Source organism: Epinephelus lanceolatus, chromosome 6 (assembly GCF_041903045.1).
Source record: "Epinephelus lanceolatus isolate andai-2023 chromosome 6, ASM4190304v1, whole genome shotgun sequence".
NCBI lineage: Eukaryota > Metazoa > Chordata > Actinopteri > Perciformes > Serranidae > Epinephelus > Epinephelus lanceolatus.
The window spans coordinates 45781907-45805906 of NC_135739.1; the positions used below are offsets into that span (position 1 = coordinate 45781907).

At 43.3% G+C, this 24000-nt stretch overlaps 2 protein-coding genes and 1 long non-coding RNA gene across 3 annotated transcripts in view; 2 read left to right on the forward strand and 1 right to left on the reverse strand.

Moving 5' to 3' along the window:
• Positions 1-24000, forward strand: part of naaladl2 (N-acetylated alpha-linked acidic dipeptidase like 2) — an 814243-nt gene that overhangs the window by 259787 nt on the left and 530456 nt on the right. The window lies entirely within an intron of this gene.
• LOC144463708 (uncharacterized) lies at positions 3936-6142 on the forward strand. Its single transcript, XR_013491743.1, has 2 exons — positions 3936-4970; positions 5063-6142. It is a non-coding gene; the product is annotated as an uncharacterized LOC144463708 (long non-coding RNA).
• LOC144463636 (uncharacterized) lies at positions 16987-20521 on the reverse strand. The gene is made up of 6 exons (XM_078168397.1): positions 20504-20521; positions 19376-19514; positions 19086-19164; positions 18936-18989; positions 18757-18831; positions 16987-18616 (listed from the first exon to the last, which is right to left on the reverse strand). Exons 1-6 carry the CDS (start codon positions 20519-20521, stop codon positions 17155-17157), a joined length of 1827 nt encoding a protein of 608 aa, XP_078024523.1. The 3' UTR covers positions 16987-17154.

Below are 24000 nucleotides of genomic sequence, written 5' to 3' on the forward strand. Positions count from 1 at the left end.
TCATTCATAGTTTTGATGCCTTCAGTGAGAATCTACAATGTAAATAGTCATGAAAATAAAGAAAACGCATTGAATGAGAAGGTGTGTCCAAACTTTTGGCCTGTACTGTATATAGATATATATAGTTTTGTTCTTGCTGTATATCACTCAGTTCCCAGTCACAGCACATTAATTTTCATGCAACTCTTTTGAATAACAAAACGCTGAAGCATAATATTTATGACCTATGATATGGTAGCCTGATAATCATTAAAATGCTCTGTGTGGGAAGCTCTCTCAGTAATAAGAGGCGCAGTAAACCGCTTCGGCTTCCACACTCACTGCTCCTCCTGGTGGATAGACAGACCATTGCAGTCTGCCCAGTTTGCTCTACGTCATCGCGGGGGGTCTCATTAGCACTACGAGCCTGTCAAGGTGACGACAGGGACCCGTCATGGATCGGTCACGGACCCACCACCAACCAAACGGAAATTTGATGTGGCTGCATCTGTAGTGACCTCTTGCAGGCCTACGTATTGAATTGCTGTTATTCTCAGAATAAGCTAGAGCAGTTTATTCAAAAGATGTTTTTGTGCCATCAACTTCGCCTGTAAGCCATGTCTGAATAATTGTTATCACACCTCCCTGATTCACTTCCTTCAAGACCATTTGCTATTTGTTAGTGCTGCAAATTTGCATGTCAAAATTCACCAATAATTGAACTTGTTGCAAAAGATGTTCGCAGATTCACCCCTGAGAGCCAGTCCTCTGAAATGCCACAGAAATTAATTCATTCTGCGTTTTGTCATTTAAATATTGTTGTGACCAGGACTGATGCCAGTCAATTTACACTGCTTAGCAAAGCTCAGCACCACATTGTTCAATGAATATTAAATTTTAATCTGTGATTCACATATTTAGTTCTAATCTTCTGTAACTGCATACCATCCCTAAAATGGTATCAAAACCTGCAAACTTGATTATTTTTGTTAATCTCTATAAATATATACTTCTCACCACAGTCTCAAGGCTTCTATTTTACTGTATGTATGTACCATTGAAGGAAAGGCAGAGAAGGAAAGAAAGATGTGTTTTAAATTAGCTTGCCCAAAGTTACAAGTGCAAAATGTACTGTCCTCACAGGAAGAAAAGGTTGAGGTATGGAGCAACTTCGATACTATTGTCAGTTATCAGATTTGAGAGTTTTGTTAAACATTGACAGCAGAAACTACACTTCGATTCTAAAATAGCAAATAACACTCACATTCCAAGGCAAAAATGGATTTCAAGAGCAACATTTTTAGGAAGAACTATAGTCAAAACCTCCAGTCTCACAACACCACTAAATCAAAATAATAGAAATATAGTTAAAAAGATTGAGATTTAATGTCTTTTGTACAATGGTTCTACTTTAAAATAATTAGATTGTAACTGCCTTCCATAGGACCCTTGTGATTGTCACAAAATGACTGATTTTGCCACCTGTATAAGTTTAAACATCAACAACTCCTGTGAGATTAGGGAATGATTGTGGTCTTGGTATGAAGTAATGAAATGAAAAATAATAACAGTAATAATAATTTGATCACATTAGTGTATACAGCTTAACAGATACTATACGTGCAGTTCTTGTATTTTATGAACTTTGTAACACAGGTGCATTTGAGTCTTAACAGAAGTGCAGCAACTCTGCCTCAGTCCTCTGAGATGATGGCACTGTCACCTTGCTTAAAATCAGGTCAGAAAAGGTGCACAGATAGCAGCACACCAGCAGTGTTGAATGTTGTTACACTTTGAAATGGAGCTGTGCGCTCAAAGAGCAACATTTTGTTTTTATCCCAAAACCATGATGATCTTAAAAATTCAGTGACCCATCCAGCCGAGACGACAGGCACAAGTCGCCCCCTCACCGCATGATTTATTGAAAAAGGGCTTTAAAGTATGGTGATGTTTCGGTCACAGACATCAGCCATCAACAGCATCTAACTAGAAATGACAAGGAGGCAGTGGAGCAGCAGTCAGAGGAAGACTAACAAATACTTTAGTTTACAACCAGCCAGGGACTTAATGTGAGAAAGTAGTGTTGAATTGCTGCTCTGGTGTCAGAAAGAGCTACTTTTAAATGTAATTCTGTAGCTATGCTGACTGCTTACTGAAACTACACTAGTATTGCTCCATATCATATCATATATCATCATATCTTATAAAAAATCTGCTTCTTTCAATATTTAGTTAACTTTGACCCTAAGAAGATAAAGTTAAATTAAGCCTTGCCGTTGTATGCCTCCACACACCAGTCAAGTTACACTTACAGTTTACATTCATGTCAGTGAAAACATGCATACTTCAACCCCTCAAGGTGTTCTTGAGATATTGTGTTCACAAGACGTACGAGGTAAAAGTCACTGTGACTTTTGACCTTCAACCACCAAATTCCAGTCAGTTCATCTTTGAGTCCAAATAAATGTTTGTGCCAAATTTTAAAAATATTCCTTTGAGGTGTTCTTGAGATATCATGTTTGCTAAATTGAGATGAAAGCAAGGTCTCAGAGACTTTGACCTTTGACCACCAAAATCTTATGAGTTCATCCTTGACTGAGATTTGACCTTTGTGTTAAATTTGAAAAAAAAAAAAAAAAATCTCAGGGTGTTCTTGAGATATGGCGTTCACAAGAATGGACAGGATGACAGGATGGATGGACGTAGGGCTGGGCAGTATGACAAAATTTTCATATCTTTTTTTTTTTTTTAAAAAAAATCATATTGGTTTCACAGTATTAGACAGTATTTTGCTCGGGTTCGGCCCCCTTGACATGCTGTTGTGTTGTGGCCTATTTAAGTGCTGGAATTTGTTATTTACGTGACAACGTCTGAACGCAACACAGGCTCCACTCCATTAGTGCCGTACTAGGTCATAATTGTCTCAGACTTGGGTTGGCTTCGGTCAGGAAAATGCGGCCTGAGCTGCGCTCTAATGTGCTCACCTGTGTGTGTGTGTGTGTGTGTGTGTGTGTGTGTGTGTGCATCAGGGCGAAACGCCGTACGCGATACAGAGAGCAGAGGGGAATTGTAAATGTGCGACCATGTAGAGACAGAAATGTCATGCTGTCATGTAAATAAGATGAATAACATAAGGCTATTTAGTTTGTTTAATAAAAGGACAAGGTATAGACTGGATACAAAGCCAAATAACAAGACGGGAAAAAAACAAAAAACAAACAAAACAAAAAAACCCAACAACTCAGTAGCTGCGGTCATATTTTCAGTAGCGGTGGTCATATTTCAGCAGCTGTGGTCATATTTCAGTAGCAGCGGTCATATTTCAGTAGCGGCGGTCATACTTCAGCAGCTGCGGTCATATTTCAGCAGCTGCAGTCATATTTCAGTAGTGGTGGTCATATTTCAGCAGCTGTGGTCATATTTCAGCAGCGACGGTCATATTTCAGAAGCAGCGGTCATATTTCAGCAGCAGCATATTTCAGCAGCTGCGGTCATATTTCAGCAGCAACGGTCATATTTCAGCAGCAGCGGTCATATTTCAGCAGCTGCGGTCATACTTCAGCAGCTGCGGTGCACCGCTGCTAGTTGCATAGAGGGGAAACACTGCTCTTTTTGGTATGAGTTCTTCTGGGTTATCGTGTTCTTCAGCAAAGTGTACAGTTGCTTCGCTTTCAGGACTCTCTCCGGCAGCCATTTTCTAAACGTTTCTCTATGCTCTCACTGTAGCCGGCTCTAGCACGCCTGTGGTGTGCAGCAGTGAAATGGGTCCCCGCTGAAACACTTTCCCGCCACCCACCTTTCATATCATTCATATCAGTAGTATATAGGGACCAGCTTTGCGCGTGCACGTGAAATGCGCGTGCGTGCGCGTGCACGTGAACCGCGCGTGCGTGTGTGCACGCGAAACGTGCGTGCGTTGCACCCCCCCCCCCCACACACACACGCCCCTCCCCCAATCCCCTCCCCCACAAACGTCATATGAAATCCTGCTCTCATTGGTTAAACATAGCGCCTCCTTCTGGGGGTGGTTCCGAATGAAACCGTAGCTATTGGCTAATCAAAAGCCCCTCCTTGCGGCCGGATGTAGGTGGTGTGCATATATATACAAGGGATTTTCTCAGCAGGACATCCTCAACTTCTCGGACGGCGAAGCTACGGCGGGAGGAACTCTGATTTTTTTTTTTCTTCAACGATCGCCTGTATTCTGCAAGACGTTTCTGCAACCATGTCTTCCTGCACCAGCAACAGTGGCATCGGGTCAAGCGACCGCCCAGGTATGTCTAATGACCCGGCGACGGTTGTGGATGCTCGGGCCCCTTACAAGAAAAGGAGACGTGTAGGAAGTGGTCTCGTTACTCCGGAGAATCGTGAATTTGAGCTAGAGCTGGAGGGGGTTAATGGGTATGTTTACAATGTTAAATATCAGGACTCTGTCGTTACACTCAGTGCGGCCACCGGTCGCAGTGTGGTTCCAGGCGTTGAAACATGGACGGTCAGTTTGATGCATAGAGATTGGAAATTGTTTTGGTCAGAGGTCTGCCCTGACCTAGACCAACCCGGTTTCCCAGAGAGTATTTATGTCTCGCAGTGGGTCAGCAAAACGGGCCCCGAGATGTACCGCGTCGAGACGGATCGTTTTAACAAACGGCGGGAGGACTTTATTTTTCTCAGTGTGTGCAAAGATCGAGAATCTGTGATCGCGAGCAGAGGCCGCGACGCATGGGGACAACAACCCTACCCTCTTACACTTCAAGAGCGTGACGAGTGGTTTAAAACTGTTTTCTTTATTCAGTGGTGCGACTGGAGATCTCTGCAGAAATTGTTTGACGAAGCTGACAAGGGCATCAGAAGAGACAGGATCCTCTCTTCTTATCAGAGTGTTAGAAAACGTCTTCTTTTCGATGATGCGCAGGCTAATGCGCGGGGTAGTCACCTTCCTTCCCTGTGCCGCCCGAAAATCATCAGACACGTCGACTACTGATAAAGCCTAGGTTAGCATAACTTTTGTATTTTTTGTCATTTTAAATTATGATAAACGGTGTATAAGATTTTAATGTTTTTTTTTTGTTGTTTTTTTTTACAGGTAGTGTCCTTATCAACACCTGTGACGACGATGATACTAGAGGGTGTTGGGAAAACGATTGCGGTGGTGTGGAACCCTGCACACCTCATATGAAGTCGCATGAGGCGCTGCTTGTGAAGAAGAAGGAGAAGAAGAAGGAGGAGAAGGGACATGTCTCGACACTGTCCCTGACAAAAGACGACGTGGACACGATCAAAGACTTTCTATCACGCTGCCAGTATCACGCAGGGTGGGAAAAAACAAAAGCTCTCTGCAGTGGGTGTAAAATCAGCCACCCGAGTCAGCGTCATCACTCATGCTTGTTTGAATTTGATCAGATCAGATGTATGTATTTTGACCAGATTCTGGACTCTGTATTCAAGCAGTCTCTAGGAAAAGCTCTACATTACCTGTTTGCGCAGATATCACCGGGGGCTTTCTCACAAGACAGGCTTTTAGGAGCGGCCGAGACTCTGAGACACTATCTCAGACCCGGATGTGACGGAATATCTGCCAACGAGGAAATGGAGACGATGGAGGACCACAAGCACGAGACCGCTTTACGCAACGCCTTCACCGTGTGGACCAAGTGCTGCTGCTGCTGCATATCGACAGATTTGTAATATTTACCACAGAAAAAATGATGTTGTTGTTTGGGATCACAATAGCCACGTATCTTTTGTCGTGGAAAAGACGCCATGCCATGAACAGACTGACATCACTTCTGTACGGGGTAATTACCGGTGACTGTGTCCCACGCGACTGTGTTACATTCAACAACCATTTAAACGATATAAGGACAAATGTTATAAATTGGAATGATACCGTGTGTGTGGCAGCACACAGTTCATCAGCGGTTAAAGATGTGGTAACAGCATATTTCACAAACTGTAATGAGTCTGAGGCGTTTGCAACAGGCCACGTTATTTGTCTTTGTGCATTTCTTTGTGATGCGTGTGTTTTGATGATTAAAAATGGTGTGCCATTAGATGTTTGTGATGCAGTTCAGCACCTAGTGCGACACATGATAGACAGAGATGTGACGGTGTGTGTAAAATACCTAAACATGTTGAAAAACCATAAATAAATAAATAAATAAAAGACGGTGTGTCGACCTCATTTTGGCCACTTGTGTTGTTGACTGAATATGGAGCGCACGCTAGACAAGATTTACCACGACCCCGCACACCCAGGGGGTCTTGGAGGTGTACAAAAACTTTGCGACGCTGTTAGAAAATGCACTGGGGAGGCTCCGGGGATGCCTGAAGTAAAGCGTTACTTGCAGGGGCAAGATGTGTATACCCTCCACGCTAGAGCAGCTGTACACTTCCCTAGAAATAGGGTGTTGGTTAGCGGTATTGACAAACAGTTCCAGGCCGATCTGGTGGACATGAGTGAATATTCAGCAGAAAATGACAATGTGCGCTACCTGCTGACATGTATCGATGTATTTTCTAAATATGCATGGGTTAGGTGTCTTAAAAACAAGACCGGTACATCTGTTGCAAAGGCGTTTGAAGACATTTTGAACGAAGGCCGCATACCTGTAAAACTCCAAACCGATCAGGGGACAGAGTTTTATAACAAACAGTTTCAACACCTAATGGAGGTGTATAAAATTAAACATTTCTCTACCTCAAACGAGACTAAGGCTAGCACGGTTGAACGTTTCAACAGAACATTTAAGACCCGCATGTGGAGATATCTAACGTCTGTTAATTCGCGTAGATATGTTGATGTCGTCCAGGACCTCGTCAACGCTTACAACAAGTCTCACCACAGATCGATAAAGATGGCCCCATCCGATGTAAACAAAGACAACGAGAAGCTCGTCTTTAACACGCTGTACAAGGAGAAGAAGAAACCGCCGAGGATCGTATCGTTCAAATATAATGTAGGGGACACTGTGAGAATATCAAAACTCCGAGGGGTGTTTAGAAAAGGTTATGAACAAACATATACAGACGAGTTTTTTACAATAACTAGGCGCATAGCCCGTGACCAGCCTGTGTATAGAATATCAGATTGCTCGGGTGATGAGGTAAAAGGCGCATTTTACGAGCCTGAGCTACAGCCGGTAATCATTGACAAAAACAAGGTGTTTAAAATAGAGAAAATAATATCCAGAAAAACTATAGGCCGGAAAAAGATGGCGCTTGTGAAATGGTTGGGGTGGCCTGAGAAATTTAACTCGTGGGTCTCTGAAAAGGACATCGTTGACGTGTAATATATATATATATATATATATATATATATATATATATATATATATATCACGGGCGTTATCTGTTTACACAGCCACTTTGGAATTGTCGCACGTCCCAACAACATCAAGAAGATGGAGAACAAGAACGGATTTTATGTCACGTTACCGAGTAATGCATCGCTACACGTGTATCCTAATAACAAGATATGGCGCTACCGAACAAAATTAGCAAAACCGATCGTTCTGAGCGAACCGTACGAGGTGGGGGTTATTGAACTTCAGTACCCTAGGGTGTGGTCAACGTTCCCTGCTTCTGACGCGGACGTGTTAATATACGACAGTAAAACCAACCAGACAGCCACTATAACACTGTTTGCAGGGTTTTACGACTCCATTCCCAGAATACTAAAAGAATTTAATGCTAAATGCATCGGCAACCCGATAACATCGCGCTTAGGTCTTCAATATAACAACATTACAAATCATGTTTATTTTTCGGGAGGAGAAGGATATAAGGTGACGTTCCGCGGGAAACTGGCCGAAATATTGGGTTTTAAGCCCGGTGAGCCGTTTGAGATACCGGTGACCCCTATTTTTAAGAAAATCTACGCCAGTCCTCACCCCGCAGATATTTTTGGGGGAGTTTATAATATATACGTTTACAGCGATATCGTTGATTATCAGCTAGTGGGAGACAGCCACGCGCCGCTCCTCCGATGTATAAATATAACGCCGGAGGTAGGTCGTATGCCCACTCTGACATATGACAAGCCACACTATACATCGCTCTCCAAATCTGTCATTGACGATATCGAGATATCGTTAAAAAACGATCAAAACCAGTATATACCATTCACGTACGGAAAAGTGATTGTTAAACTACACTTTAGACCTGTGAAGCAGTATTTCTAGACCTGAGAAAATGGCCTACACACCATATGTGCGTGACGATGCCCGATATATGACATATTACATGAACCAAGCGGGTGGCGAATTACCCGGATTTATAGGTTCAAGTACACAATACGGTAACGGTTTAGGCGGCATATTTCGAGGCTTGCTTAGAATGGCTGTACCGTTATTTAAAAAAGGATTCAGCATCGCCAAGCCACATTTAAAAAACGCAGCTGTAAACATTGTAGGGGATATGGCGTCCAACATTGCCAGAAGCGCTGTATCGAGACGACAGGAAGGAAACAGGTTGATGGTGATCAGAAAAAGATTGTCCAAAAGACCCCCCTCGTCGAGGGGTCACAGCTCCGGCAGGTCCAAAAAGCGTAAAACGACCGTCAAAGTGACACGACGCATCAGAAAGAAGTCGGCCGCCAAGAGAAGCGCAACTTCCAAAAGACGCTCGGTGATTCTGCGTAAAGACATATTCTAGTCTGAGAAGAGAAAACAACAGCACCGGCCATGGCTCTCATACACAACCAGTCTGAAGAATGTGTGAAGACGGAGCTGGATCTGTTCACAGTGCCGTACACACAGACATCCATTGAAAAATCTACATTTGTCGAAATACCCCCGGTTTCGGCATTACGGGATGCCGGGCCTCTGGAATTTTTTATATCGGCCTGCGGCGAGGATTACATTGATCTAAACGATACCTACCTGTACATGCGCGCGAGAATCACGAACCCCGATGGTACCGATTTGGCCCAAGCCGCAGATGTGGGTTTTGTCAACTACCCCGGGTGTACGTTATTCTCGCAGGTGGATATCATGTTAGGAGACAGGCTTATAACCCAATCTTCCAACACATACCCGTACCGTGGGATAATCGAGTGTTTAATCAACTACGGAAAGGACACCTTGGATACACAGTTTAGCAGCGGCCTGTTTTGTAAAGACACAGCAGACCACATGAATGTTGCCTCCATAGCCGGAGATAACGAAGGCCTAGCCGAAAGAGGGCGATACACTGTCAACAGCCGCACTGTGGAATTAATAGCACCAATACACTCCGATTTGTTTTTTCAGGAAAAGTTATTGTTAAACGGTATAGACATTTCCCTAAAATTTATTCGATCAAAGGACGAGTTTGCCTTAATGACTGCGCAAAATAATCAATACGCCGTGAAGATCGTATCGGCTAGCTTATTTGTGAAAAAGGTGGCCGTGGCACCTGCCGTTAGATTGGCGCATAGCAGGGCACTGCAGCACACTAACGCTAAATACGCTATTGACAGAGTGGCTCTGAAAACATTTTCCATACCTGCAGGAACAAGAGTGTGCAACCAGGAAAATCTTTACATGGGACAAATCCCCAAATTCGTCATCATAGGCTTTGTTGACCATGAGGCATATTCGGGGAGCTATAACCGGAACCCCTTCTGTTTTCAGCATTACGATACAGAGTTTATTAGCCTGTACGCAGACGGGCAGTCTCACCCTGCAAAGCCCTTTCAGCCACTATTTCAGAGAGGCCAGTATGTGAGAGAGTATTTCCAGCTGGTACAAACTACAGGACGTCATTTAAAAGACAGGTCTCTGGCCATATCACGTAATGATTTCGGGAATGGTTACACGTTATTCTGCTTCAATCTGGAACCGGACGACGGTCGTGCAGGGAACGTATCACTGATTAAAAGTGGTAATGTGAGGTTGGAAGTCCGTTTCAGAGTACCTCTACAGCGCACCGTTAACCTCGTGTGTTATGCTGTTTACGATTCTGTTATCGAAATATCAAACAAGAGACAAGTACTTTTGGATTATTACTAAAAAGAAGAAGAAGCGGTATCAGCCATGAACACTATAGAGCTGACCGGCATCCTCAATAAAAGAATCATTAACGGGACAAATTTTTTAGGAGTCCTGGCATGCGACCAGCTGTCAAACCATAAAGGCACAGCGTTCCCAGCCATGCTGGTTGTGAATACACATCCCTCTAACATGCCCGGTGAACACTGGCTCGCTATTTATATTACGAAACAGAAGCATGGATATTTTTTCGACAGTTTTGGAAACCCTCCCAACAGCGACAAATTTCCATCGGAGATATACAGATACCTCGTTGAAAACTGTGCAGGCGTGTATTATTCCCAGAGGCAGGTTCAGAACAACTACTCTACAACCTGTGGACAGCATTGTGTCTTTTTTCTGTGTCATATACAAAGAGGAATTCCTTTTACAAGAATATTAAACATGTATAGTGCTAATCTGGCACGCAATGATGCTATGGTGTGCAAGTTTGTAAACAAAATACAGCCCTCTGTATGCCGTGGATATAATTTCACATGTGTACAGTGCAGCAACATGCAGTGTGACTGTGAATAATTCTAATAAATAAAAGAGAGAGAAAGCATGATCCGCAGTTCAGACATTCCATTTATTTAACACATTTGTAGAATACATTCATTTTGGTCAAGAATTTAATAATAGTAATAATGTAAATAATAAAAAATACATTCAAGTGGTCAAAAGTTAAAACAAAAATACATTAAATTGGTCAAGAATTTAAAATGAAAAAATACATTCAAGTGGTCAAGAATTTAAAATGAAAATACATTCAAGAATTTAATAATAGTAATAATGAAAAATAAAAATACATTCAATTGGGCAAGAGTTAAAAACAAAAATACATTAAATTGGTTAAGAATTTAATAATAGTAATAATGAAAAATAAAAATACATTCAAACGGCATTCAAAAGTAAATATTAAAAAAAGATAAAGAAATCAGACAAACTGTAACAAAATTACACACATCCTTTTATTATTAAAAATCCTCCCACTGTGAAGTGTTTAGTCTGTGAGGTAGTGAACGTGTTGAAGCAGGTGTCCTTAGTGGGGTGCTAAAGTACCCCGGTGAGTCTATTACCGACCGTTTTTTCCCCTTGCTTTTATGGGCTGAAAAACTAGGGGCGTCTCCGATTCTTTTATACTCAGCTATATCGCCACGCACCTGTTTGTTAGGGATGGCCATTAAAGGTATGTTTAAATGGGCTAGGGTTTTTAGGAACACGTCCCACCCCAGTGGTCTAGAAATGTCTGAAATGTTGTGTGATGCAGTGACACTTTTCACCAGGTCATACAAATGAGTACCGTGGAGGGGACGACCGTTAACAACAATTTCAGCGTTGTCTGTCCAGGATAAAACATGCTTTGAGCGGGTAATTGCATCTAGAATGTATTCAGCATTTCTCTGACTTCTTTTGGGAATGTGTTTTAACACACCCTCTAAAACCGTGTCCTTTTTATGCCCATCATCATCATCATCGTCAGGTCTGCGGTCCTCGGGTCTAATTTCGGTATCAGGCATTGACAGGGTCAGTACAGTTTTTTCACGCTCACCCTGTCTCACCAATGCCAAATAACGCTGCAGTACTTGAGAGTATTTTTTGGCCTTTTCATATATGTCTGTGTCCGGTAGTTTCAAAATGTCAGACATGGCTCGGTCAAGATCGTTTTGTACTACCTGTCTTATGCTTGCAGTGTTTTGGTCCTGATACTGCTGCTGCTGCTGCTGCTGCTGTTGTTGCTGTTTTAACATGTCAAGCTGATGCTGAGGAACCAAAAACATCTTCTGCGCATGCTCCATATTCCTCTTTCTTAACCTCTGCTTATCAGGCTTGTAATAAATGGTATAGCTGCTCCAAGTAGTGGTAGTAAAAACCCGCCGCTCTGGTTAATCGTCTTTTTCTTCTTTAAATGTTTAACATTTTTGTCCGCAACCAGTCTGATGATGCCTCTCTTCTTTTTTAACTGAGCGTACTGTTTTTCTGTCAAAGGGATGTTACCTCTCAACACATTTAAAGCTATTTCACAGAGTGCATCGATAAAGTCTGCGCTAGCGCCACACACAATGACCCTTCTCATACCCGGCGTTGCTTTATATAACAACTCCAACATGGCTAGATTCCTCTGCACGCGTGACGACATTATTTAGCCCTTTGTTTTTTAGGCATATAAACAACGTGCTGATTTGATAACAAAGCGGTTCTGAGCCTCAAGTGGTCTGGAGTGGCAGCTTTATAATCTATGAGGAGATACCCGTATGCAGAACTAGTGGCGTCATTAAACGCCTCTAAAAAATATTTAGTGTTTCCAGGAAACATCTGTTTGCCCAGAAGTGTAACCTGATATTTATCCCTAGGGTTTTTGAACAAGACAAGGTAGTTTGTGTTTAAACTAATGGTTCTGCTAGCCTTGCCTTGTATAAACAAATTTTGAACCAGATATATACAGCTGAGATTTCTATGGTGGACATATTTGGTGAATACATTCTGAACTTCTATATTGTTACTGGCGTCATTCATTAAATCGTCTATGACGAGTAGATTAGTCTTGTCCGGGGGTAATAACTCATCGTCACACAGGGAATCGGGTAACCCTTTAACAAAGTTGATGTCTCTTAATTTAAGGAGTTGGTCATATAAAGGCTGCCAGCATGAGTATACGTAGACCAAATTATCAATGTTATGTGAAATAACTGTAGATGCATTTTCAATAAGACCCTTGACAAAATACGTCTTTCCACAATTTGAGGGACCACTCACCACCAAACTAAACGGATGCTGCAGTCTTGAGTCAAAAGAGATGTTAGTAGCCATAAGGCAGCGTGCTGTAGTCTGACAGGACTCTGCGCTTGTTATATACCACCTTGACTTTTTTGTGTACTATGTCATTTTTAAGATGAAACTTCTTTTTATCACGTCTGATGGTTTCCGCCTCTGTGATCACATGCATCTGAGTGTTCTGATTGGTCACAAAGGACTGGACCAACCCCTTAAGCGACTCGTGGGTGAGCACTGCTGCATTTTTGGCGTTAAGTGTGACACCCTTGCACTTGACCTGCGTTTTACCAAGTTTTGTGCAGTAGGCGTAACACTTTGGACCCCCAGACACAAACTCTGTGATATAATCTTCCTCTGGGAGCCCGCACACATCACCGTCATTGATCTCGTCGGTTAAGTCACCCAAGTATGAGCCTAGAGGGGGAACCCAATCACCTGGGCTGGACGTGAAAATGACGCTGTCCGTGTCACAGTACAGCACACGCTCCTGTAGCCTGTCCAACAAGTCATACAGCATCAGCCTAGCATAGGCGGTGGTCATAGCCCCTATGAACACATTCACATCATTCACTCTGGACGCCTTACCATCTGCGTGACACCACTGGACAATGGCCACGTCATCGGATATAAACCCAAACTGACGCACGTCATAATGGTCGCTGAACATGAGCTGTGTGAATCTCTCCGGTTCTGTAATTAACTCGCAGGAGGGCATGTTACTCCGCATGCTGAATCTGCCCCACAATGAGTTCAGGAGAAGCTTGTTACAATTCCTGACCGCCTTGTTGACACAGATTTTGTCAGCATCGAGTAAAATCCCCTCCTTTTCATGGTAGTCGCGTATGTACTGGGCTTTTTCTGCAGGAGTAGTGACATGCCCGGGGTAGCCTGACGCCTCCTGCTTACACTTCAAAAACGTCTTGACATATTCCTTGAACAATGTGTCTGTCTTGTTTGGGAAATGCCACACTTCATCAATGCAGACAATCTGGTACCCCTTCTCGACAGCTTTCTGAAGTTCAAATGAGACCCACACACCTGACAGCTGTCGCTCGGCGTCAGTATGCGCACAGACACTGGTCTGGTTTAACTCCTCAGCACACCTGCCACACAACGGAAACATGAGCCTTTTGTGACACCTGTAGGGTAGTACGGGGTGGTACAGACCTCTGGGAGGAAGCACGGTACACTTTACAAACCCGAAATAATTTTCTACCGGACCAAAATCTCGGTGGATAATTTGAGGGTGTCCAACTGGGTATTGTTTTTTTGACTGTACAGTAGGATACAGGCTTGTGAAATCGTAGTATCTGATTTTCTCATCTGCGTTATCAGCCTTGTGGTACATTTTGATGGCGTTTGTACGCCCTCCAAAAAGGGCTTGTCGTGGGTCGAGGCGTTCTTTGGGCCTGTAAGTGTTGAGGTGCGCCTGAACAGATGGGTCTGAACGTTTTAGCGCCTCCCACTCACATTCCCACATCACCACCACACGCAGACCATGCACGCTTTTCAACGCTGATATTTTTTCACAGAATGAGTGGTACAGACTGCCATAGGGTTTTTTGGTGACAGGATTCACTTCGGTCTGGACGCAACACTTGACACATCCGTGAAAAAAGCATCCCGCAAACTCGTAGCAGGTGTTTGTGGCCGTGTTATACCCGTCCACAAAAAACTGCCCAAATCGGTGCTCACCGCGGTTCAAAGCGTGTCTAATCTCGGAGCCTTCTACCTTGGCCACGTATTCCAGCCACTGCATAGACACCTCAGAATAGGTTTTATTCTGCTGGGTGTATGCGCCTTCATACGTGAGGGCGAGGGTGTCTTTGGGTAGAAAACGCGTTTTGAAAACGCCCATGCAACTCGACGCCAGTGTCGTAAACGCGAACGGGTCGAGGTCTGTGCACCTGATAAATGTCTCACGATAAATTAGACAGGCCTTGCGAAGCACTTCTACATCATTAACACAGTAGTGGCGAATTTCTGTCTGGAAATCAAAGGTTTTCTCACGGACGGTGTCATACCACATCATGAACCTATGCTTGTCGCTGTCAGACATGGCGTTGTACCCGTAATAAGAGGGGTCGGGGTATTTGCCCACATAGTACTCGTTCGCCTCGGTGTTGAACTTGTGCGGAAAATACCCCTTCTCCATGTCCTCAAAACCCATGGCAGCCGGTGTCCTGGATAAACGCATGGGTAGAAAGCTGAAAGAATCGATCCAGCGTTGCTGGAATGCCTTGTCATACATCAGGATGACCCTACTGCCACGCATGGTTACTGTGGGAGGGATCCCCTGTTGCACAAAATATTCCAGCAGTATGTAATTATCAAACCCAGAGGCGTTGTGTGCAATAAATGTGTACCCCTTATATTTTGGCTGCCGGTACCGTTTAACAAACGTGTCAACGCATTTCAGGGTGTTGAAACAAAATTTGTTTCCCTCTGTGTCCATAGCGCACACAAAGTTTGCTTCGTGCTTGCCCTCGTGATAACGCGTCTCAAAATCAAAAAATATGTATTTTGTGTGTGGGGTTTGTTTTTTCAGCGGCTGGATAAAACACTGGTGTACCGCATCGCTCTCATTTAGGGCCTCACCGCAGTGTGTACACTTTGGTGGTGTGCATTTATGCTGCGTTCTTGCCGCCTTGTAGGTTTTACCGCACTCTTCACAATATTTCACTTTGTCACACGGCGCTGCGTCGTGTTTAGAGTGAGGGTGTTTATGCTGATGATAGCAGTGTCTGGACTTGCAGATTCGTTTACACTCTGTACATTTTACAGTGGCCCCTGTGTGCATGTGACACGGTGTATAACAAACATTGCAGAGGTATTTACAAACGTGCTTAAACGGTTCTGTGTATGAACCGTAACAGTAGTCACACACATAGGTACCGCCAAAGAAACCGGATTTATTTACAATCAGGTAATAATGGTCATTGTGCAGGTACATCCACACAGTGCTGGCGTGTACTGCGTCATGGGTTTTGTAACACTGTAGGTGTTTACGCCCTGAACCATGGTGGAATACTACGATTTTTAGGTTTAAGTGATTTTCAAATTTTGTGATATCAGAGAGCGACACCTTGTGGGTTTCATCAAATCCTACAGCGCTATGCAGTTGTTTAGCATACTGCATTTTATCAGCGGCAGACAAGCTTTCATTAACAAAATGGGCGAGACAAAGAGAGAAACAAAGACTGTTCTGAGACCCATCGTTTTCAGGGTTATACAGGTGCCTTCCCTTCTTGGATAAAATTTCATCATAAGGGACGCTTCCTAGCCTCAGTCTAGAGCCAGCACCACTACTACCACGTGCCACGGTCACAACAAACTCCAGATCATCATCTGTCAGCGACGTGTCATTACTCTGCACAACTTGAGAGATCACCTCCAAAAACTCGTCAGCGTTATATGCGTTGTCAGAGCTTAAAACAGCTTGCACATCGCTGGCTAGAGATGGTCCTCTCAAAACCACATTTAATACACTACCTGCAGGAGAGTCCTCTAAGGCTGCACCAATCACGCCTGACAACCTCTCTCTAACACTGTCAATTGCCTGGGTGATATTATCAAGACTAACGTCTCTGAAATCGACCCTCTGGCGAAATTCGGCAGCGTTGAATCTAGGTATGTCACGGACACACAACTGTGCACCGCCTGTACTGGTAGACGGCACAGCGGGTGTTCCTTCTACCGGATTTCCTGCACCGTGTTGACAGACCATAGAGTTACTCACAGAACCGACAGCAACATGTTCAGCAGAGACCCCACGATCACACACATTCACACCAGAGACCCCACGATCACACACATTCACACCAGAGACACTCACGGCCCCAGAACCGACAGCAGCATGTTCAGCAGAGACCCCACTATCACGCACACATTCACACCGGAGACACTCACAGTCCCAGAACTGACAGCAGCGGCATGGTGAGGCTATATTATCATCACTGTTATTATCATTGTCACTGTTGTTATTATTATTAACACCGATTTCTACAATAACAGCAGCATTAGATGTAGCGGGAGTAGCAGCAACACCAGAACCTGAACCACATGCGTGTGGTGGTGATGGCGATGATGATGAGGATAAAATTCTGTCTCTTAAAAACAGCGCTGTTCTCTTCTCTATCCCCCGCATTCTTTTTAAAATGTATCTGGACCAGCGCATAACACTGCTGTGGCTAGCCAATACATCTGGTCCAGAGAGTGTGTTAAAACGTTCCCTAACTGTACCTGTCAAAGCACGCCGCCCCTCTGTAGTGCACTGGGACGAATCGACATTATCAGTAAAATGTGTGCTTTCGTCATCGGTGTCATAACGACCATCCCGACCTGAGTGCTCATTCGTTTTTAACAGTTTCCTTGGTGGTGCCATTATCTACGTCTACTTACTGTGTGTTCCTGTTTTTCTACACAATGCGTCTACTAGATTATTTATTGATGTTGTGGTTGTGTGCTGTAGTTCAATTAAGGTACCGACGCTCTGTTTAATCAACTGTACCTGTGTATTAAGGGCTCTGTAGCGTCGCTTGTTAGTTTTACTGTTCCTAATCAGGTTTCGCCGCTCGCTTGCCAGGAGGAGGTATCGCGTCTCGGCAATTCTTTTCTGCCGCTGTTCGCGCTTGATTAACCTAGCCTGCTGCCTGCACCTGATTTTGAGCAATACGTTCTCTCTTGCTAGAGCAGGCTCTGGTATGGGAGAATCAGAGGGTGAGACAGGGTCGGTAATAGGCTGAGGAGGAGTAGGTGGAGGCGGGGTGGACGGCGGGGACGTATGGTTTACGACACTCTCAACACCGGCATCAACAACCACCCCTACTGAAGGAGACAGGGGGAGAGGGACAGGAGGCTGAGGAGGGCTGGAGGGCGGGGGCGTATGGTTTACGACACTCTCAACACCGGCATCAACAACCACACCTACTGGAGGAGGCAGGGGGAGAGGGATAGGCTGAGGAGGGGTAGTTGGAGGCGGGGTGGAGGCTTGGCCTGGATATGCGTCAACAAATACCACGCTCTCATCAACAGCATCAACAACAACACCAACAGCTGATGGGGGAGGCCTGGGAAGAGGGATAGGGGATGGAGGGGGGAGGAGGACCCTGGGGGGTAGCGGCGGGGTGGAGGCCTGGCCTGGATATACGTCAACAAATACTATGCTCTCCTCTTCACCATTTTCAACAACAACGTCAGCAAAAACAGCGGGAGGGGGAGGAAATGAAGCGGGTATAGGTGATAATGTCAGTAAATTGGGTAAGTTACTGTGTCTGTAATCACCAGTACTGTCTAACAGGTCATCAAAATCTGGAATATAGTCATCACCTCTTAATAATGTAGGGATTGTGGGGAGATTCCCCACACACACACCTCTCCCCGCTGCGGGAGCAGAAGCAGCACCAGTATCAGCAACGCCAGCCTTCACAGGTGTACTTGTAGAAAACAGATCTTTGCTTACTTCGTGCTGATGCTGTAGGCTGGTGTCCAGTGGTGGGAAGAGCGACTCCTGATGACTCCACAAAGCCTCTACAGATATTCCCTCGTGAAATAGCCGCCGGTGCGGAGGAGGAGGAAGAGATGGTCCGTGTTCCTCACTGATCGATGCCCTCTCACGCTGCTGGGCGCCCGCTGTTCCGCCGACTTCCTCTCGGCCGTTAGGAAACGAGTTCACAGACTCCCCGACCTCCTCGAATGTGTCGTTGAAGCACTCCTCAACACTCGCTGGAGCCGGTTCTACACCGCCTGATCCTTGTGCGCTCCACGCTCCACCCGCAGATAATCCCTGGGCAACCAGTAACGCAGCTACCGCAGCGTTTGTTTCTTGCGTGGCCGTCAGCTCAGGCGGTTGAGTACTGTTTATTAAAAAAAAATAAAATAAAAAAAATTACAACATTAACGTTATCATTATTATTAATATTATTATTATCATTATTAGGCTGCTATCATTATTATTATTATTATTATTATTATTATATATAACGACGTGTCTTACGTGAGAAATCCTTGTCCTGACGGTGTAACCCTCTGGAAATTTTCAGATGGGTAGTCCTGGTGAATCGCCCAGGCACTGTTATGGAAAAACAAAAAAAAACGATATGTTAGCAGTATTCTGTATCCGACACATATTAGCATAATATTCATATAAAGTAGCATTAAAACATTATGTCTTACGTGTTAAACCCGCTAGAGAACTGATGGAGGGGTCTCAGCGGCCTGCGCTGTGCACTGTGGAGAAAGAGGAGGTAAAACAGATGTTTACAATGATGCCGCAAGCATTCCCCCATTAATGATAAATAAAATATATAAAGAAAACAGTCTTACGGTATAAAATCTCTAGCAGCAGAGGCTGGAGGGTCTGTTCTGCGCCTTTTCAACGAAAGTGAGCGTCTTTGTGTTGCAGCTGGAAAGTAATACCATTATTTAGCCTAGTAACACACTCTTTAAAATAATAATAATAAAATACATTCATTAGGTCAAGATTTAAAACGAAAATACATTCATTATGTTTAGAATTTAATATCAGTAATAATGAAAATAAGTAAACACACACACACACACGATCACACACACACACACACACACACACACAACGAAATGTTATTTTAACTTACGGCCGGTGCGGCGGGGTGCAGGGGCACGGTTTTCAACTCCGGAATCGTCAGCAACTGCGCCTAATAAGAAAACACTTTTTTTTTTTTTTTTTTTGTAGTTGTAGTTTTTAGAATGTTTTTTCTGAGAAAAATTAAGTATCTAGAGAGCAATGTTATCCAATATAGTTTAGGCACGCTTACCGTTAATTGAAGCCATTGTCCGCAGTAAAGCAGTAGAAAAGGGTCCGCTGTGTTTCACGCAACCTAGCCTTTTTTTAAAGAAAATGTCCTCTGCTTGTTTCACAGAGATTTTTATACATTTGGGTAAAACATTAAGCAAGCACGACACACATCACTAAACCCTGATTGGATGTTGGTCTAGCCTTGCCGTATGATTGGCTACTGTACTTTCTTCACATGTTTTGCCCAGACATGTCTGAACATTTATTACACCAAACAGATGGTGCACAGCAGGGGGTCGTTGTAAAAAAACACCTGGGCATTCTTAATTCCTCTGATTTCGGACATCCTGGCACCACTCGCAATGGTCTGGGGTAGGCGAGGTGTTGAATCAACACTTATCGTCTCTTTCCGGTCCGGGGCAGCGGCGGGGCAGCGGCGGGGTGGGGGGGTGTCTGAGGGAGGGGATTATTACGCAAGGAGGGGCTTTTGATTAGCCAATAGCTACGGTTTCATTCGGAACCACCCCCAGAAGGAGGCGCTATGTTTAACCAATGAGAGCAGGATTTCATATGACGTTTGTGGGGGAGGGGATTGGGGGAGGGGCGTGTGTGTGTGGGGGGGGGGGGGGGGGGGGGGGGCAACGCACGCACGCGCGGTTCACGTGCACGCGCGCGCACGCGCATTTCACGTGCACGCGCAAAGCTGGTCCCTATATACTACTCATATCATAACGAAAATAAATACCAGTTTTCAGTGTGAACCGGTATACCGTCCAGCCCTAGATGGACAACCCAAAAAATGTAATGCCTCCAGCCACAAATCCATTCAATTTAACCAAGACAAGACAAAATTTGGATTTAGTTATATCTCCCCTAAATTTTACATCTGTCCAATTATCACTCTGTTGCATGAGTTCCGAATGTTCAGTATTTAAATACTCCAGTACTTTGGTGTATGACCAATTACCTGCAAATCGTACGACATTACCATTTAGTACTTTGTGTTTAATGCTAATTGGTAAATTTTGGCATGTTAACTCATTAAACCAATATGGTGAACATAGCATACATTACCTAAAAAAACAACGGTATCATTATCATTGCATGTTAGCATGCTGACATTAGCATTTAGCTCAAAGCAACACTGTGCCTAAATACTGCCACTTAGAACTGTGAATATGGCTCCGGATTTTTTTTATTTTTTTTGTGAAAAGTTTGTTGGAAGATTAATGAAACCTAAGTTCCCATGTAAACATGCTGCAGTAATATTATTAAAACACTGCAGTAGATTAATTAATTAATTGATTAATTAAAATCAACACTAAAGCCCCACAAAAAACTGTCCATTTCTGTCCAAGCAGTGCTCAAACATGATTCAAATTTAATCAGCGCCAAGTTTGAAAGACAGACTGAGCAAGTAACAGATATAAAAAGAGTGTAACTACTATAACATGTTTCACTGTCTTCCATAATTTCTTGGATGTGACACATCAGAAAAAGAAACACAAAAACAAAAAGCAAAAGGGTACTCGTTCACTGCAGAGCTGCTTCTGGTCTGTCAGCTATTTTTAATGGAACCTGCATACATGTACTAATTTTGGGAAAAGGTTATAAGAGTACCCTTTCCAACCAGGGTTCTCTCAAGTCTCTACAAAAACAAACATATACCATCAGAATAAGAAATAAGAAATCCAATGTAGTTACAGTCACTTCAACCTCTCTTCTATTTTATTCTCCTCTACTCTTACTTGACACACATTTCTAGAAGAAAACATTTTTTTTTTACTGTTGTGGTGTTATACAGTTAAATTCGAATGTATCTGCAGTAAATCGTTAAAGAAGATCTCTCCTTCCTCCTTCTTAAGATTACATAAGTCTGTGGCACATTGAGTATAATTATGGGATTTACAGTCTATGACCATCTTATTGTAAGTTGCAGTAGATCAGCAAGAGATATGCAGCATGACTATAAAAATCCAACACAGTAATCCTGTGATTTGTGACTGAACATTAATATTTCTGGTTGAAGAAAGAGGAAGTAGAAGACCAGGGTAGACATGTTGTGGATGTAAGATTATGCCTGCACCCAAAAAACATCACAGGAAAAGGTGTTATTTGTGTAACTGTAATCACTGAGGCTGCAGATTATGGATGGAGTTTTTGATGGGGACTTGCAGATGCACCTTCACCTTTGGTAATGAAGCAATTAAAAGATTTGGTCTCTGTCATTGGCCACCACAGGCTATGAGTCACATTTTATGATAGAGAGTGGAAAAGCACAAAAATGTCAGAGCCTCTCCATAGGCCAGATCTTATGGGGGTGGAGTAGTTAGCATTTACTGTTAAACCCATAACACAACTTGGTCATCAGGCAGAATGCTGATGTTTGAAAACTCTGCAAAACTCCAGATTAGTTCAATGACAATGTTTTTTCCCTTTAGTGTTCAACTGTAAGTCAGGGTAAGAAAAAAAGAGAATCAAGTGATTTATGATGGTCCACAAACTTTCCTCTAAGGTGGACAACAAAGTCTAAAATAATCTCTCTTGGAGAAATTATTTTTTAACTCCATTGTTACACCAACATGTTCTCATCCCAACTTGTTAAATATCACTGTTTTGTCAGTGGACTTTCACATCTACATATGATGCAGTGGGAATCCTCCTGGTTATGTTGTTGACACTCCAGCATGCCATGTCATCTTTGCAAAATAAACTTACAACATAAGCAAATTAATTAAAACAGACCTTTGAAGAAATGAGGACCAGCTGAAATGTCCTCGCTCTGTAAAAAAAATATGTTTTTTGGTCTGTACTATGTAGCATGTACGGGTGCACACACACACACACACACACACACACACACACACACACACACACTTAAATACAGACATGCACATACACACCTGACCTATAGGCATGTGTTGCTGTTGTAGAGAGATGTCAGAGTGATGGGTCTTGAACTAGCCACCTTTTGGTCCCCAAGCCAAGTCCCTTCTGTCTGACCTACAGCCATCCTAATTCTGCTCCCTGGCATAAACGATGGATGCACTTTGCTCTAGTCTGGCTCATACGATGTAGACTGCTTATTAGTCTGCCAGTGGCCGCCTCTTTCAGACAGATTTCTCCTCCCCTTGTTATCCCTCTGACTCTATTTTGCAAGGACACCATCTCTGCAGCCTGGGTTTAGTGCCGCCCAAGCCAATCGTGAATGGTTTTAAGAAATACAAACAGCCCAGAGCATTTTTGTCCCTTGTTGAGGAATTATGATGGGTTCAGCCAGCTCTTTTTCAAGCACTTGCGCAGCACTAAACAAAGTGTGTAGATAGATCGGGCCATGTAAAAATTTCTCAGGCCCTAACTCTTACTTAACACCCTGCTATGGGTGCACCACAAATATATAAGTATGACAGAAGTGTGTGTTATTTGTGCTTTATTTGTACTTCCCCTGTTTCCCTATGGCATTCAGTCCCAACCTCATTTGTTTCTACTCAAAATACATATCTTCAAAAATCACAGTGACAAATGTGTTTTTTTGTTTGTTTGTTTGTTTGTTTTTCGGGAAAAAATAATGTATCTATTAGAAGTGTGTTCTGATGCAAACTGACATCTATTTGGTGCAGTAGTGAGTATGTGGGGCTATGGGACAGGGTGTGTGGGATTGAAGCAAAATAAATTATAGTGTATGTGTTCATGGTAATAAAGGAACATATCACTCAGTGTGACAATGTGGCTCACTGATGTGTTTTTAGAAGTCTTTGGACAACTCTAGAGCTCTATGGCACCAAGAAATACAATTTACCAAGCTTTGGCTACACACATAATACTTGTTAGAATCACTTCATTGTTGCTTTGCTTTTTATAATTTGTTTTCAGTAACAATAAAATAGAATATCACTTGACTTATCCTTTATAGTTTTGTGGTCACACGTGGAGAAAGTGTTTCCATTGAGCACTGGGCTATGTATTTTGTCTTGTGATAATTTTAAGTGTAGTTTCATATTGTCATATTTATCCCTCTTTCACATAAGAGAACTTAGGAAAAGTATAATGACCAAAAAAATGAAAATGGTAACAGTGGTTTGATGGCAAGCTGATAAGTTGGTAAGTCTTTATTGCTTGATAGCAGACAAAATTGTCAAGTCATTACACCCTGTTACCACCTTCATTGCCTCCACTCAAACAGATTTCTGTGGGTGAGGAAGATAAGTTTTACCTAACGAGTCTCTAAAGACCAAAGTACCCACCTAAATCTGACAACATTTTATGTCCACTCTAATGCGTAGCCATGCCAACATACTGGGTTTGTCGGGATTTTTCAGAGTGGAGCAGAGCAAAGTAAAAACAAACAAGGATACATGGAGAAATGAGTAGATATGTAGATGTAGAGCAGCCTCTACAGCAGTGTCTGTTTTGTCTGTAAGGCCCTGACACACCAAGCTGGTCGTTGGCTACCATAATGTTGAG

What these genes read in the sequence shown, in the direction of transcription:
- LOC144463636 (XM_078168397.1), bottom strand. An exon ending in GCTGCTAGAGATTTTATACC is followed by an intron (nt 18,990 to 19,085) that starts GTAAGACTGTTT and finishes CTTTCTCCACAG; the next exon opens with TGCACAGCGCAGGCCGCTGA. An exon ending in TCAGGACAAGGATTTCTCAC is followed by an intron (nt 18,617 to 18,756) that starts GTAAGACACGTC and finishes TTTAATAAACAG; the next exon opens with TACTCAACCGCCTGAGCTGA.